The 13,344-nt window shown below is 38.2% G+C and overlaps 2 protein-coding genes across 6 annotated transcripts in view; one reads left to right on the top strand and one right to left on the bottom strand.

Annotated features, from left to right (window-relative positions):
• lhpp (phospholysine phosphohistidine inorganic pyrophosphate phosphatase) overlaps window positions 1-521 on the bottom strand; it is a 160,499-nt gene extending 159,978 nt beyond the window's left edge. For 2 of the 5 annotated variants that reach the window (XM_048551147.2, XM_059652919.1), the window contains exon 1: window positions 323-519. In XM_048551147.2, coding sequence (XP_048407104.2) covers window positions 323-471 — 149 coding nt within the window. In that variant the 5' untranslated portion in view covers window positions 472-519. Of the gene's footprint in view, window positions 1-322 lie in introns of all 5 variants that reach the window. The other 3 variants (XR_009446955.1, XM_059652917.1, XM_048551145.2) reach the window with 3 other exon arrangements.
• Window positions 522-5,048: 4,527 nt separating this feature from the next.
• On the top strand, window positions 5,049-12,475 carry nkx1.2la (NK1 transcription factor related 2-like,a). Its single transcript, XM_048551365.1, has 2 exons — window positions 5,049-5,575; window positions 10,250-12,475. Exons 1-2 carry the CDS (start codon window positions 5,335-5,337, stop codon window positions 10,870-10,872), a joined length of 864 nt encoding a protein of 287 aa, XP_048407322.1. The 5' UTR covers window positions 5,049-5,334; the 3' UTR covers window positions 10,873-12,475.
• Window positions 12,476-13,344: the final 869 nt, after the last annotated feature.

The raw sequence follows: 13,344 nt of genomic DNA, 5'->3' as shown, positions 1-13,344 counted from the left end.
GTTGCTGGCGATCTGAAACAAAATAACAGAAAGCGCCGGAGAAACTCAGCAAGTCTATTTCTCCAGCACTTTCTGTTTTTGTACCACTCGATTGTTCGGTCCAGTTTTTATGGTTCATTAGTAGCCACTAAAGAGGTGGAGGCTGGCCACCACACTCTATTGTATATTCTAAGAGAGTCAGCGGCATATACAATATCCTCAAAAAGGCTAGTGTTTGTTGTTTGCCTGGTAAGGAACCGACGCTGTGCCACTCCACAGAGAACTGGAGGTGAGCTTCTCCCCGGCTGAGCGAAAGTGCTTGCAATGCAGGTTTGCCACTCACCTTCTGACCGCTTCTGTTGAGCCGGCAATGGGAATCCCTCCTCCTTGCCCACTGTCATACAGAACCCCACTAATATCTAACAGCACTCCTCTCACGCTTTCTGCGGGTTTACACCATTCGGCCATCATGGACATTACAACACGCTGCATTTCGGGAAATGCAGTCTGTTAGATGCTGCGAGTTGTTTAGCTCAAGAGGAAGTGGACTACACATGCCAATAGCCTGCGCGATAGTGCTACTTCCCAAAGTCTCAGGCAATAATTGGTGTACAACCTTAACTCTGCACAGTGTCCAATCCGCGCTATATTTCCACAGCACCGGGCTGTGTCGTACAACACAAGAATCAATGCCGGCAAATAGCGATAATATTTACTGAAATATTTTCCGATAGCGATTACAGAATATAGTATGGAAATCTGAATGACATTTTATTATCCACCTATTCAATTCAGTACATACTGCCAGTGTATTAAAATTAATCCAAAAGTAAGTCATACCAGTTTATGACATAAATGTTCGAATCAGTGTCTTCCGTGCCCTTTAGAGATTACATTGTGGCTAAAGGATGCCTTAAAGTGATTGTGTATGAATATCCTTCAAAACATTAGACAATGAAAGACGACTCTTCTTATAATTTTCAAACACGTGCGATTTTCAAATACAGTAATTTATCACAGAACACAAGTATCGGCGCTGCTAAATCTCGCAGCATTGAGTGAGGGCGTAATATTTGTATTATAAGGAAACGTGTAAAATATGTGCCATAAGTTATGATAAAGAAAATGGAAGGTAAGCTATATATTACGCAAAGTCTGTCCAGATAGGAGGGCAGAATTTAATTAATTTACCAATGAATAAGTAATTAATCACACTTGATGGTAATTACCAAGATAACGTTTCTTACCAATCTATATAGTAACTAACGATTTTTCTCTTCGATGGGCAACCTCTCCAGCCGATAAAGGGTATGACCTATTTTTGTGTGGTACCGCTTTCCTATTTGAATTTTCCCTCTCAACCATTTCTTTGAAAATCTGAATATAATTTCCTACAGTGTTTTGGATATTACTGGTTTGCAATGATTCTATCTTGCTGATAGTATCTATACTGTAAAATTCATTAACTAGAATAAGAGATTGAGCAAGTTATTTAAAACAACATCACTAATAGTGTAATATCTCAGCTGTCTACTTTGATAGTGAACATTGTCTTGGACAGTCTTATCAGCAGAGGACACCCGCTGTGAATATTGATTCCAGCTTGTTTCAAGCCATCAGCTGCCATCAGGACAGGTCAGGTCTGAATCCCACCTGGCGTCAAAGCAATTTAAAGACAGCACTCACATTGAATTCTAATCCGTTGCTCTGGCAGAGCCACTTAAAACTGCCAAAAGGCAGGACATTTCACAACAACTCTGTAGAAGATAACTTTAAAAATTAACCATTTGAGGACTTTAATAGGATCGTTGCAGCAGACTCAAACTATTCTGGTCAGTAACTAAAAAGTATGAGTTATTCTATAATAGGAAAGAAATTATGAACATTTGGAGTTGGTTTTGGGCGGGACTGAATGATGGCCTCATGAGGAAAGCATACAGTTCCTATGAGAAGTCGGTTCCAATGATTTTTTGTGTCCAGTCTTCAATGAGTCCATTCTAATTCTCCGGAAAAGACACAGTACTTGTCATCGTTCGCGATAAGGAAGTTTTTTTTGCTAGAGTTCTGCACTGCAAGCACAACAAAAACTTACATGCAGTATAGGGATTTATTCACGGTGCATTTTTCCATTATTCAGCTTGTGATGGTAGATGTTTGTTAAAGTTTGATCGGACGTAAACATTTACGGGAGGATGAACAGAATACAGCCAATAAAATGGTACCGTAAGTGCATTTATAGGTGAGGGAGGGTTGTAGCAAATTGTTGATGTCACTGGATACTGTCCAAGCCAATATTCTGGAGGGCAAAGATTCGAATCAGACTACATTGTGAGATGTGAATTCAGTAAAGCTGTATTGAAATGTTAGTCAAATAGTGACTGTGGTTAAAAAGAAAAACTGGTTCACTTGAGGTAAGGAAATCTGCCATCCTCACCTAGACTGACCTGGATGTTACTCCAGACCCTCAGAAATGTGGCCGACTCTTAAATGCTGACAGAAACGGCTCTAGCAAGTCACTTAACCCAAAGGCAGTTCGGGCAACAAATGCTAGCATTGCCAATGACCGCCACATCCCATGCAAGAATTTTTAAAATTGTTAATATATATAAAATCTGAAATACATCTACAAAATTGACCATTGAGTTCTGAGGAAGGGTCTCCGGACCCGAAACGTTAACTGTTTTTTCCTTCACTGATGCCGCCAGACCTGCTGAGATTTTCCAGCAATTTGTGTTTTTGTGCAAAATTGAGAACACTTTTCAATTGTAACATTTACCCAATATGACAGCCATCCATAATAGTGGGATATCTCAGGCCATTGATAACATGGACTTCAAAGTGCAAGACATTAGAAACAATATACTAAGGAAGTAAGTCAAGCGAGCCTTTTGCTGTTGACGACATTTCTAAGGTAAGTGCGTTGCAGAAGTTACTAGGAAACTGGTAATGGTAGCAGATGGAATAAAGCAAAATCATTCGGCCACAACATACCTGTATAGAATTTGTGAATCAGTACATTACGTAAATTGACTACCATGAAATTACATTTCATTACTGCCATAACGCTTTGAATATGGCTTGGTATGAGTTTCACTTATTGAAATTGCATTCCTGTCGCTGCATCAAGCAAAGATCCCAGGTCTGGAAGACATCCCTGTGTGTGTACTAGGACTAAAATAGAAAACTGCGGATGCCGAGAATCTGAAACAAAAACAGAAATAGTCCAAGACGACACTGCCTGACCTGCTGAGTTTCTCCAGCAATTTCTCTTTTTGTATTACAAATAATTTGGACTCAGATGCAAGAAATACCAAAGCCCCGACTCTTTTTCAAATCGCACGATAATAAATGTTTAAATGCCACTGCAATATTTAAACAAATAAATATCAGATAATTAACATCTTAAAAATATCTGCTGGAGCCTCGTTACTGTCTTCAGAAGGTGAGGCTGCCATAGCTCAGTATCATTTTTTTAGACAGTTCAGTACTGCTGTGTCTTTCGTCGCAGATTTAACCGCAAGATTTTTAAAACACGTTGGAGCCCAAAGATCGGTGACAGTAAAGGCTAGGAATGGTCACTTTGATATGTGTGATAGGCATTCGACTTTTTGCAGCACATTAAATACCAAGGGAAAAAAAAACTTGAGTCCTATTTTTTAAAGTCAGAGTGCTAGTTAAATTGAAGAAAAAACAACAGGCTTATGAGAAGTTAGTCCAAAGTGGGTGTAATGATGTGTTCAAGCTTTATTTGCATTGCCAGCTGGGTGCAGGATGACTATAACATTGACATGAGATGTATCCTCCCGCTCTCTGTATTTCCACAGTCTGGGAACGCCTCTAAAAGTATTAACAGATGCAAATGAATTGATCTACATAATGTTTTTTAAAAGATCCATGTAATTAGAGCGGACAATGGGGTATAATTGCAGTGCCGGATGGACGGTTAAAGTGCAACAGGAATTGTTCTGCTGATTTGCAAGAAGTCCCAGATGGACTGAATCGAATGGGTTTTAGAGCATTTTCTTCGACGTTGAAAATGCTATCCACAACAGGTTAATCCAAAGTAAATTCGTGTCATTTCAATAACAATGGAGGAAAAAAGTGGTCGAATTAAAGTATGATTCTGTTGGCTATTTCGAAAATGCTCTCCCCTAGTGAAAGTGAACGACGCTATGTTTTGCTTTTGAGGTTTTTCCAGCAGATAAAAGAACGGTTTACTGAAAGATAGACTAGTTTGGTGCCCTTTATACTAGAGGCGATATCATATTTACACCCGCACAATTTTAAAGTGCTGAAGCACTGTGTAAATATTCCGATTTAACCTGAGGGGTAGCCTCTACAGAGCAGCTGAATTCCTCAGCTGTGTAAGGCGCTGGAAACTAACGTTTCAAAAAGTGTTTGTTCGATGTTTAAACATGAACGCTCTAAAAAAGAGATGGGTAAAGAATTGCAAATACTGTACCTCTGTCCTTAGCACATCATTACATCATGCAGCGCAAGATCAAATGGAATCTGAGATTGGGAAATAATTAACAGCAGGGCCAGAGTTAGTAGAATAATTGATTCCAATTATTTGGTATACATTTTCTAAATTTGATTCAGAATTGAGATTGCAAATTAAAATGGCCAAATACCGATGCATTAATGACTTTATACCTGTTATTTAAACTTGTTTATCTCATTGTAAATAAAAAGGTTAACTTGTTAAAGAATATTCTATCCTGAAGATCCATTCAAATGTGTTGGTAGAGTAGGCAGAATTCAGACAAAAAACAGCTGTAGGAAGTATTTTTTGTTAAATGATTCTTCATTTACTGCAACAGTTAACTGAAATTAAGTATTTTCCAACAAAAGAAACCTTTGTTTTCTATATACTGTGATGTCAGTAGAGATCCCTTTGATGTTCAGCTAAACTATTATTGCAATCACACGTGGCGAACCTGCCCATGCATATCCAAAGGCCTCTGTAGTGTTAATAGCTGATCTGCTGCTGGGCTTTATACCACGTGCACTGTTATTATTAGTCTCTGTCACTGTAGCCAGACGTTCAACAGACCAGCTCCAAACTAGAAAAGGAGCCCCACAAAACCAGCACTGGAGCAGTGGTTACTTCAATGTGTAGATACCCCGCAATCTCTGTTTAAAACGGACAAAACTGATTACCATAAATCTAAAGCATTCGTTAATAATTTCGGAGTCAGGTGTGAAGTGGCTGGCGTTGACTTAAAAGTCAGTTTTAACTCCAAAGTGAATTCGTGTGCGCGTTCCCGCTCAATTTGTGACAGAATCGCTGTCTTGCCTGATCTGCGGAGCAAGCTGTAGCCCGTTGGACAGTGTCTAAAGGGCGAGAGGGCAATGTTCGAGTCCCCGGACATTGGGGCAGAAATGGCCCCTACTCATAAGATTTCCTTCTCTATCATAGATATACTGGACCCTCAAAAATTCACAGGCAAGTCGCAGCCGTTTGAGCTGCAACAGAATGGACCAAATGAAAGCAGTAATTTACACGTCCCTTGCAGTGGAGATCAGAGTTTGATGGAGGCAGGTGAAAAACTAAGTGCTGAAAAGAACAGCGACCAAATCGACACCGATTCCGGTGAGTAATATTACACGATTTCATCTTAATACAGCGTTACGATACTTTAATTACAAAATATCAATAACCGTGTGCATTGCCTGCACCGAAGTGACACTGGTCTTTAGCTGGGCCTCCTGTAGGCTTTTGTCTTGAATCAAGAAATTATGCAAATCTTTTTATTGCATATTTTGTCTTGAATTCCTCACGAAAAGTTCTATTATTTGAATTAGTAGACTATTTGTTTTCTAACCCAGTCTTTGCAAATCAAGCGGATTCTATGAATATTATGAAATTGACAAGGAGTTGATTGCGGAAGTAACGAGGTGTATTTGTTTACTGACGCAGGTCTAACTCCTTGCTTCTTGTTTACTTTCCACAGCGCGATTTATTTTGTAGTCACCGAAAGTGTGTTTGAGCCAGATAAACAAGCATAAGTTCAGTTCAGATTTTCTTCCAAATCGGGAGACTTGGTTAAGATTACGCCAAATGCACCTGCTGTTTGATGTGCGCACCATCACATCTACTTTTGGAAGACAGGTGTTGAAATGAGAAACAACTACTTTGTTTCATTTAAGATTATTTTGCTACGGCCACTTCCACGACATCCCATATTTAGTCCATTTAAATTTGCTGTTCCGCTTATGTGCTTTATCGCGAAATCCGCAGAAGTGATAAATATGACATACACTACATGTCATATCTTGAAAAAACAATTACAGTTGTTCAATAACAGCTCTTTGCTAGGTGTGATTGGCACTGGGTGAGAGTCTGGGTAATTGTTTAAATCGTCCCATGGAGGATGCCGCTGCTCAGATGATCGATATCCTATTACTGACTTGTGCATATCTCCTTCCAACAGCTTGCAGGTACAGCCGTGAAAACACGAGTCTGAAGCAGATCGAAGGTCCAAATATTTTTCGATTAAAACTTACCTTTAATAGATGGCATTATCGATCTGTTAAAATCTGGAACTCTAATTGCACATCGCGGCTGGTGTAGATTGGACACCATTTTTCCCCCGTGGATCCTGTCATAACGTTTCCATCTGCCTTTAAGTATTTCTCAGTTTCCTGCCAATCAGGATACGGCCAGTGCGCATATCCTTCTAACATTCCTCCCCAAATAACAAAAGAAAATCATAAACCCACCACCTATTATAAGTGATGAGCCTAGGAAAACCCAATGCAATTATTAAAATGATAATAAAATATGTTGCTGTTAAAATCTTACACTTGTACCTTAGGGAATGAGGGCTCTTGCATTCCACGACGATGTTCAAGAAGTGCTGTGAACCTTCACTCAAGTACGGTACCTATTCTAGACGTTACAGCACAAGATAGTGAAATCACCGGATCAACACTAATCATAGATTTGCACGATTTCTAACCGATTTCCTTGAAATGACAGAGCCGTGAGCATTTCTCTCTCTCGCACAACCCCCCTGTTCAAAAAGAGAAGTTTCTGGACAAATGCTAACTCGCATTTCTCCAAAATGAACTAGAGATACAGAACACTCATATAGTTGGGCCAATTTTAAACTGTGTATGAAGCGGGCTTGTTAAATTTTACTGTACTTTCTAATCGTCACTAATTTGCGAGAAATAACGTTAAAATGTCACAGAAGGACTCGTGGAGAAGGCTAGGTTGTTTACAAGACGCACGGGGTAGCCGGTTTATGTCTCCACATTTTCATATTATTTATTGGCAGTTTGTATAATTCAGCATTTGGTAGGATCTGATTTGATTTTATCCTATCTGTATTGCACTACAGTCGGAACAAATGGGTCAGGTATTTCCACTGAGCCGTGGTCTCAAGGTTTTAGGACCGTAAGAAAGACAGCAAAATAGCTACGGTTACTAAGCGACCAATGATTGAGCAATGGTATGGGGGAAAACAAGAAGTTCAGACATCTATTTACACAACTATTAATGGTTATTGGTATAAGATTGTACGACAGCAATCCAATCGAACTGAGTATAATAAAGTTAGCGCTGCGAAAATATAGGCAAGGATTTGACTGGATGGGAGAAATAGAGCCAGTGTCCGCCACATGGACCTAGACCAAGCTTTCCCTAGATGGCTTAGTTTTTCATTAGTTATCGTTAAATACTTTCGATTCTGTGCGTGCAACAATGTGGGTTAAAAGAGGATATTTTACATCAAGGGGTGAAATTCGTACTAATTTCATGTCTTGCTCACGAAAAAGCAGATCTGAACTTGAAAAAGTACTTATTATAGTAACTGGCTGCCGGGCTTGGGTGCAAAGAGCTAAATTTTATACAAGACACGTTGCTGCAAGAGATTAAAAAGAATGGAAGTTTCGTTTATGCTGTTAGACATTTCCGACAGTATATCACGATTGATAATTTACCCTATTAGATCACCACTTTTGCAATTATCTTGGCATGTTTGTGTACGCACATTTATAATTGTTAATATAAACCACTGAATCACTGGCTAACTTTGACTTTATATGCCTCAATAGCTCTTATACGTTTACTTCCATCTCACATTATGTCTCTTTCTGGCATAATGATATCGTCCCTATTTTACACCTCCCAATTTATACAATTATTCCTATATCTGTTTTTGAACACAATTTTATCTTCTTCCCTTTGGGATGACTTTATATGACATGTTACACCTAAACAGAGCTTTGGTTGATAGTATTTGCAAGCTGACAAAGGCTGGGAATTGAATATTCAAGGCTATTTGATATTTCAGAAAGATAGGCAAAGAAAAAGGAGTTGGAGTAGCTCTGTTAACCAAGGATGAGATTCATACAGTAAATACGGCTTGAGAGATAGCACTGTAGAATGATTGGGTGGAAACAAAAATAGAAAGGGAACCATTTATAAGCTCTCTAAGTGATGTGTGATCTGTATAATTCAGTAAATGATGGGGCTCTGGAAGAAAGCTACTATTATAATCATGAGTGGAACCAAGTGAAGAACAAGTTTTTTTTACACTTAGTGAAATGTAATAAGATTGAATAAATACATGATCTCATCAGAGAAATGGCTACACCATAATTAATATTGCATTCAAGTTGAAGGTGAGACATATGGGTCTGAATCTAGACTCTTAAACTTAAATTAAGATAATTGCAATGATGTGGAGGGAGTCAGTTGAGAAATGCCAGGCATTTAAGGAGACATTTAAGGAACTATCTCGATAATGAGATATTCAATTTAACAGAAAATCTCTATTAGACAAAGGGGCCATTTCTTAATGCAGGAAGGATGAGATCAAATTGAACGGTATTCAATACTGCAAAAATAGTAATAGGCCTGAGGACTGGGAAAATTTAAGAAAGGATGACTAAATTAAAAAAGGAAATAGAATATAAGAATAAACTGCTGTTTGTAGGAATTCCTACCAAGAGATCAATTTGTCATGGTATGCAATACTTGTCTGTCTTGTATCACACTCATACAATCATTTTAGCCCACCTACAAACACTCTGGTACATCCATCATCCAACTATGTCATTGTCAACCCCTCTTTCTGCTGCTGTCCTTTTTGCGTTAGATCTCTGTAGCTTTTCAGTTCTGATCAAATGGCTGAAATACTGACATTTCTTTTTCTGGATGTATATTTGGAGGGAATCTGTGGCCCTGTAAAATTTCTTGCCCCACCTTACCTAATATTAATTACCTACCAGCCTCTGTGACATCACTCACATCTAATTCTATCCACATTTAACCATACATTGTTCTCAGAACAACTCACCACTCAGCAGATATCCACTATAAGTTCAGCAATTCATGTACTTACGGCATCTTTAAAGGCCAGTGTACTTGGACAAGTATTAGCAAACCAGTGTTGCTCCACACTAGAAAAGTAATGGCACAGCAGCTGCAAAGCTTTGCTGATTGCAATACATAGCCAGTATGGCTGGCACTTCCACATCCAACTCCATTTGCTCACCCTAGTCGATGACTGATCCCTCGGCCACACCATGTGCTTGTTCTTAGCTACATTCCAACTAAACACCCTCTCTAGGTCACCATTACTCTGTTCCCAAGATTCCTGTATCATGTCATTGTCCAATAGGGGAAAAATCATATGCAGGTAAGGAATTGGGCAATTTCACACAAGAACTTTTAAATTTGGCAAATTAAAGGGAATACAACCAAAACTGATAGGGTCTTGAGTTTGCCACAACAATACAAATCAAACCCCATGTCAATGATGACGAATGGCAGATCAGCCTTCCATGATGGCTATCTGCACCACGGCCTCATCCACCAGTACTGATGTCAACCAAGTCCAGTTTGACTTGTGTCTGATGCAGCTGAGCTCTGTGAATGGACAAACATTTAGCAATTGTAGTAGATGTGGAAAATATAAGGTTTGTCATTTGATAGGAAATAATAGAAAAGCAAAATATTATTTAAATGTGGAGAGACTGCAGAATAATGTGACGGTGAAAGGTTAGATATTCTTGTACACCAATGAGAGATGGTTACAATCTTATTGAATGACAGACCAGGCTCGAGGAATAAATAGCCCGTCCCTGCTCCTCTTTATTTTCTTGGGTTAAGTTTAAATTTGAGAATAGCAATTACCATTTATTGTATTTGCACGGACATTTAATGCAGCAGTGAAAACAGGGGGTTAAAGATTGCAATATCATTATGCATTCCAAAAAATATCTGGATGCTATAATTTTAAATGCTTCTTTGCAGATGGAAGTGATTGGAAGCATGATACGCATTCTAATGCTAACACATCAACAATGTTTGTGGAAACTTGTCGAAACTTTCATTCATTTAAAGAGAATAAAATTCCGACGCAAGCTGAATTTGACAAAGACCATACTGCCTCTACTGAATTGGAAACCAGGTCTGACCATACTGCAGCAAGACAAAAACGCCGTCGAGTTGAACCAGGCTGTGCCAAACCAAGACGAGCGAGAACTGCCTTCACTTATGAGCAACTAGTGGCCCTGGAGAATAAATTCCGCTCAACTCGATATCTTTCTGTTTGCGAGCGTCTCAACCTTGCTTTGGCCCTCAGCCTTACAGAAACACAGGTAAAAATCTGGTTTCAAAACAGACGCACCAAGTGGAAAAAACAGAACCCTGGGGTAGATAGCACAATGCAGCCTGCATCTACTAGCCTGTCTCGAGTCAGTCCAAGCCCTCCGGGACCAAGTGTACTCAACTTCCCAACTTTTCAGACTTATGCTGCAGGAAACGTCATTTGCCAGGCAGCCACTCCAGTCCCTTTAATATCATCCGCGGTGGGGCTGATGTCTCCTTTCCTGAGTTCCACCTACCTGGCACCATTTTACACTCCACATTTGTGAAGAAAAAGTCATTTATTTCTTTCCACATCAGTTTTTATTATGTGAGTAGACTGAAAACTAGCCTTTTCCTTAAGCTGCCATTTTTCTACAACATCTGGTGTGCTTCTTGATTCAACGGCACTGTAAGCAGCAACATCACTTCTAAGGGACCAATTGGTTGTAATAGTCTATACTTCAGATTCTGTCTTCAACAGTCAGGTTAATTCAATTGCTTTACAGTGACAATTATGAAAGTCTCAGCGAAAGTTTTAGACAAATACTACTGCTCCCTCTCAAAATGGGAGAATGAACAAATCCATCAGTGTCGGGTCTACAAAGAAGACTCATAACATCTAATAGATTCTTGTGGAACATTATTCAGTTTAAGATTCTGATTCTATACTTATGAAGCTAATAGTCGAGTTACTCATTTGTGTTAATAGCCACTGAAAAGGGCACTAATGTTCTATTACTTGAAGTAGTTAAAGTCCACCTTGTAGATACATACTGCTACCCACATTAAGTTATTTCAGTTTCTTGCAACCAATATTAACAGCAGAAAAGATAGGAATCCACGCTGTTTTCATTCTCAAATTGAATGAACATTCATGTTGCAAATTCCATTCAATGAGTAACAAAGCTAAAGGGATGCATACATGTCATTCTTTGGCATTTAATGCAGCGTATGATTTTTAAAAATGAATTCCTGAAATGCAAAGACCTTTATGGACATATTGAAAGGTTGGTTATGCATGGAAGTCTTCTGAACCCTATAATAAAATCACATACTTTAGCTGACCAAAAGATGATGAGACATCACTGGGATTACATTAAAAATATATTTAAAAATAATGTAACAGCAGTTTTCAGAGCATCATGAAAAAAAATTCTGTCTTCAATCCATTATATGTAAACAAAGAGATTTGAAAATTTTGTCCAGGCATTAGCAAACTTATTTGCAGAAATCTTGTAGGTATAGATATTTGGATTCTTGATTCTTGATCCCCAGTGCTTCTCATTGCTCACTCCATTATTGATCTCTCACTTCAGTTAAATATTTGTTGATTATTTAAACTGACATTACAATCCAGACAAGCTCTGTGATAATCCAAAGATAAAATGGTTAAAAACTGGCAAACCATGAACATTGCAATATTATTAAGTTATTAAATTTTTTAGTTGGATTTTACTGTTATTTAACTTCAGTTTCCTAGTACGTGTACAATCTCTCTAAACCAAGTGTCTAAAATTCAAAAACTGAACATTTTCTCAAATATGCTGATCAATTTTTAATTAAAAATAACACATGTGGACAATTCAGCTAGGTGTTGCACTTGTTATGTGCTTTGTCACTAACATTAATGGTATATTTCAGTTTCAAGTGTCCCTTGACCCCATTGGACCGGGAATTCACCGAAACCGCCCATGCCCAAATAACTGACTTGAAACCTGGCAAAATCAATAACAACATGACTTTGGTTTCATGGCTCCTGGCTTTGAGAGAGTGTATACATATTAAATTTCACATGCTTTCAGATACATATGGTCCATGTTTATGTGTATGCTGTAAATTATTCAAATAAAACACTAACATATAAGAATAAAGTTTAGAAAAGAACAGAAACTGTCTGACTGCACCATTGTATCCTTATATAAATTAACCATTAAAATAAATTGGGAATCCATAGGAAATGAATGTAAACTAGTGTAAGTGCATTATTAACATATTTCAGGCACAAGTTGGAAACAATATTGTGGACTAAAGAAACAATCTCTACATGATCCAAATTTTTGGGAAGAATGTAGTTTTGTACATGTTTACATTGAACAGAGGCAATGTTTAAACAACTTCTATACTCCATACTTTAACATGATGAATTTTTAACTGGCTGAAATCAGAGTATTTGTTTTGCCTAAATAAACCTTGCAGAAAATAATTTTCTAAACTTAGCTACAAATACAATTATAAGCCTTGAATCTTGGTCTACTTTTAGTGCATTGGAAAATTGTCCATCAGATATTACTATATCATACTTGTAAAATGTTCATTATAACTGCTTAAATCTTGGAACAATGCTGATAGCCTCAAGATGATTAAATGTGTTGGAAAGTAGGTTTAAAAGATGCTAAATAGACAATCAGGAGTTGCATTTATATAGCAACCTTCACATCTCCAAGCACCCGAAAATAAGTATTACTTTGGAAATACTGTCACTTTTGTCTAGTAAGAAAACCTGACAACAAAGTTGTGTAGATCTGAATCCCAACTGCAATAATGGGATGAATGACCAGATAGTCTGTTACTGGCGGTGTTGGCTAAGGAATAATGATTTCACAACACTGGGAGAGTTCCTTTGCTGTATGTCAAATAATCACTAGCACCTTTCAGATCCATGAGCAAAGTTTTAACATCTCCTGTTGGCTCATTTGCAGGAGATAGAGGGGACTCCTGGCTGCCTTCCTCTCCCTGGATTGTCAGCAATTTTTCAGTTG

The sequence above is a fragment of the Stegostoma tigrinum genome, chromosome 20, assembly GCF_030684315.1.
Source record: "Stegostoma tigrinum isolate sSteTig4 chromosome 20, sSteTig4.hap1, whole genome shotgun sequence".
NCBI lineage: Eukaryota > Metazoa > Chordata > Chondrichthyes > Orectolobiformes > Stegostomatidae > Stegostoma > Stegostoma tigrinum.
Note: the sequence above shows the minus strand (reverse complement) of the source record. Positions and strands in the feature narration are given on the sequence as shown.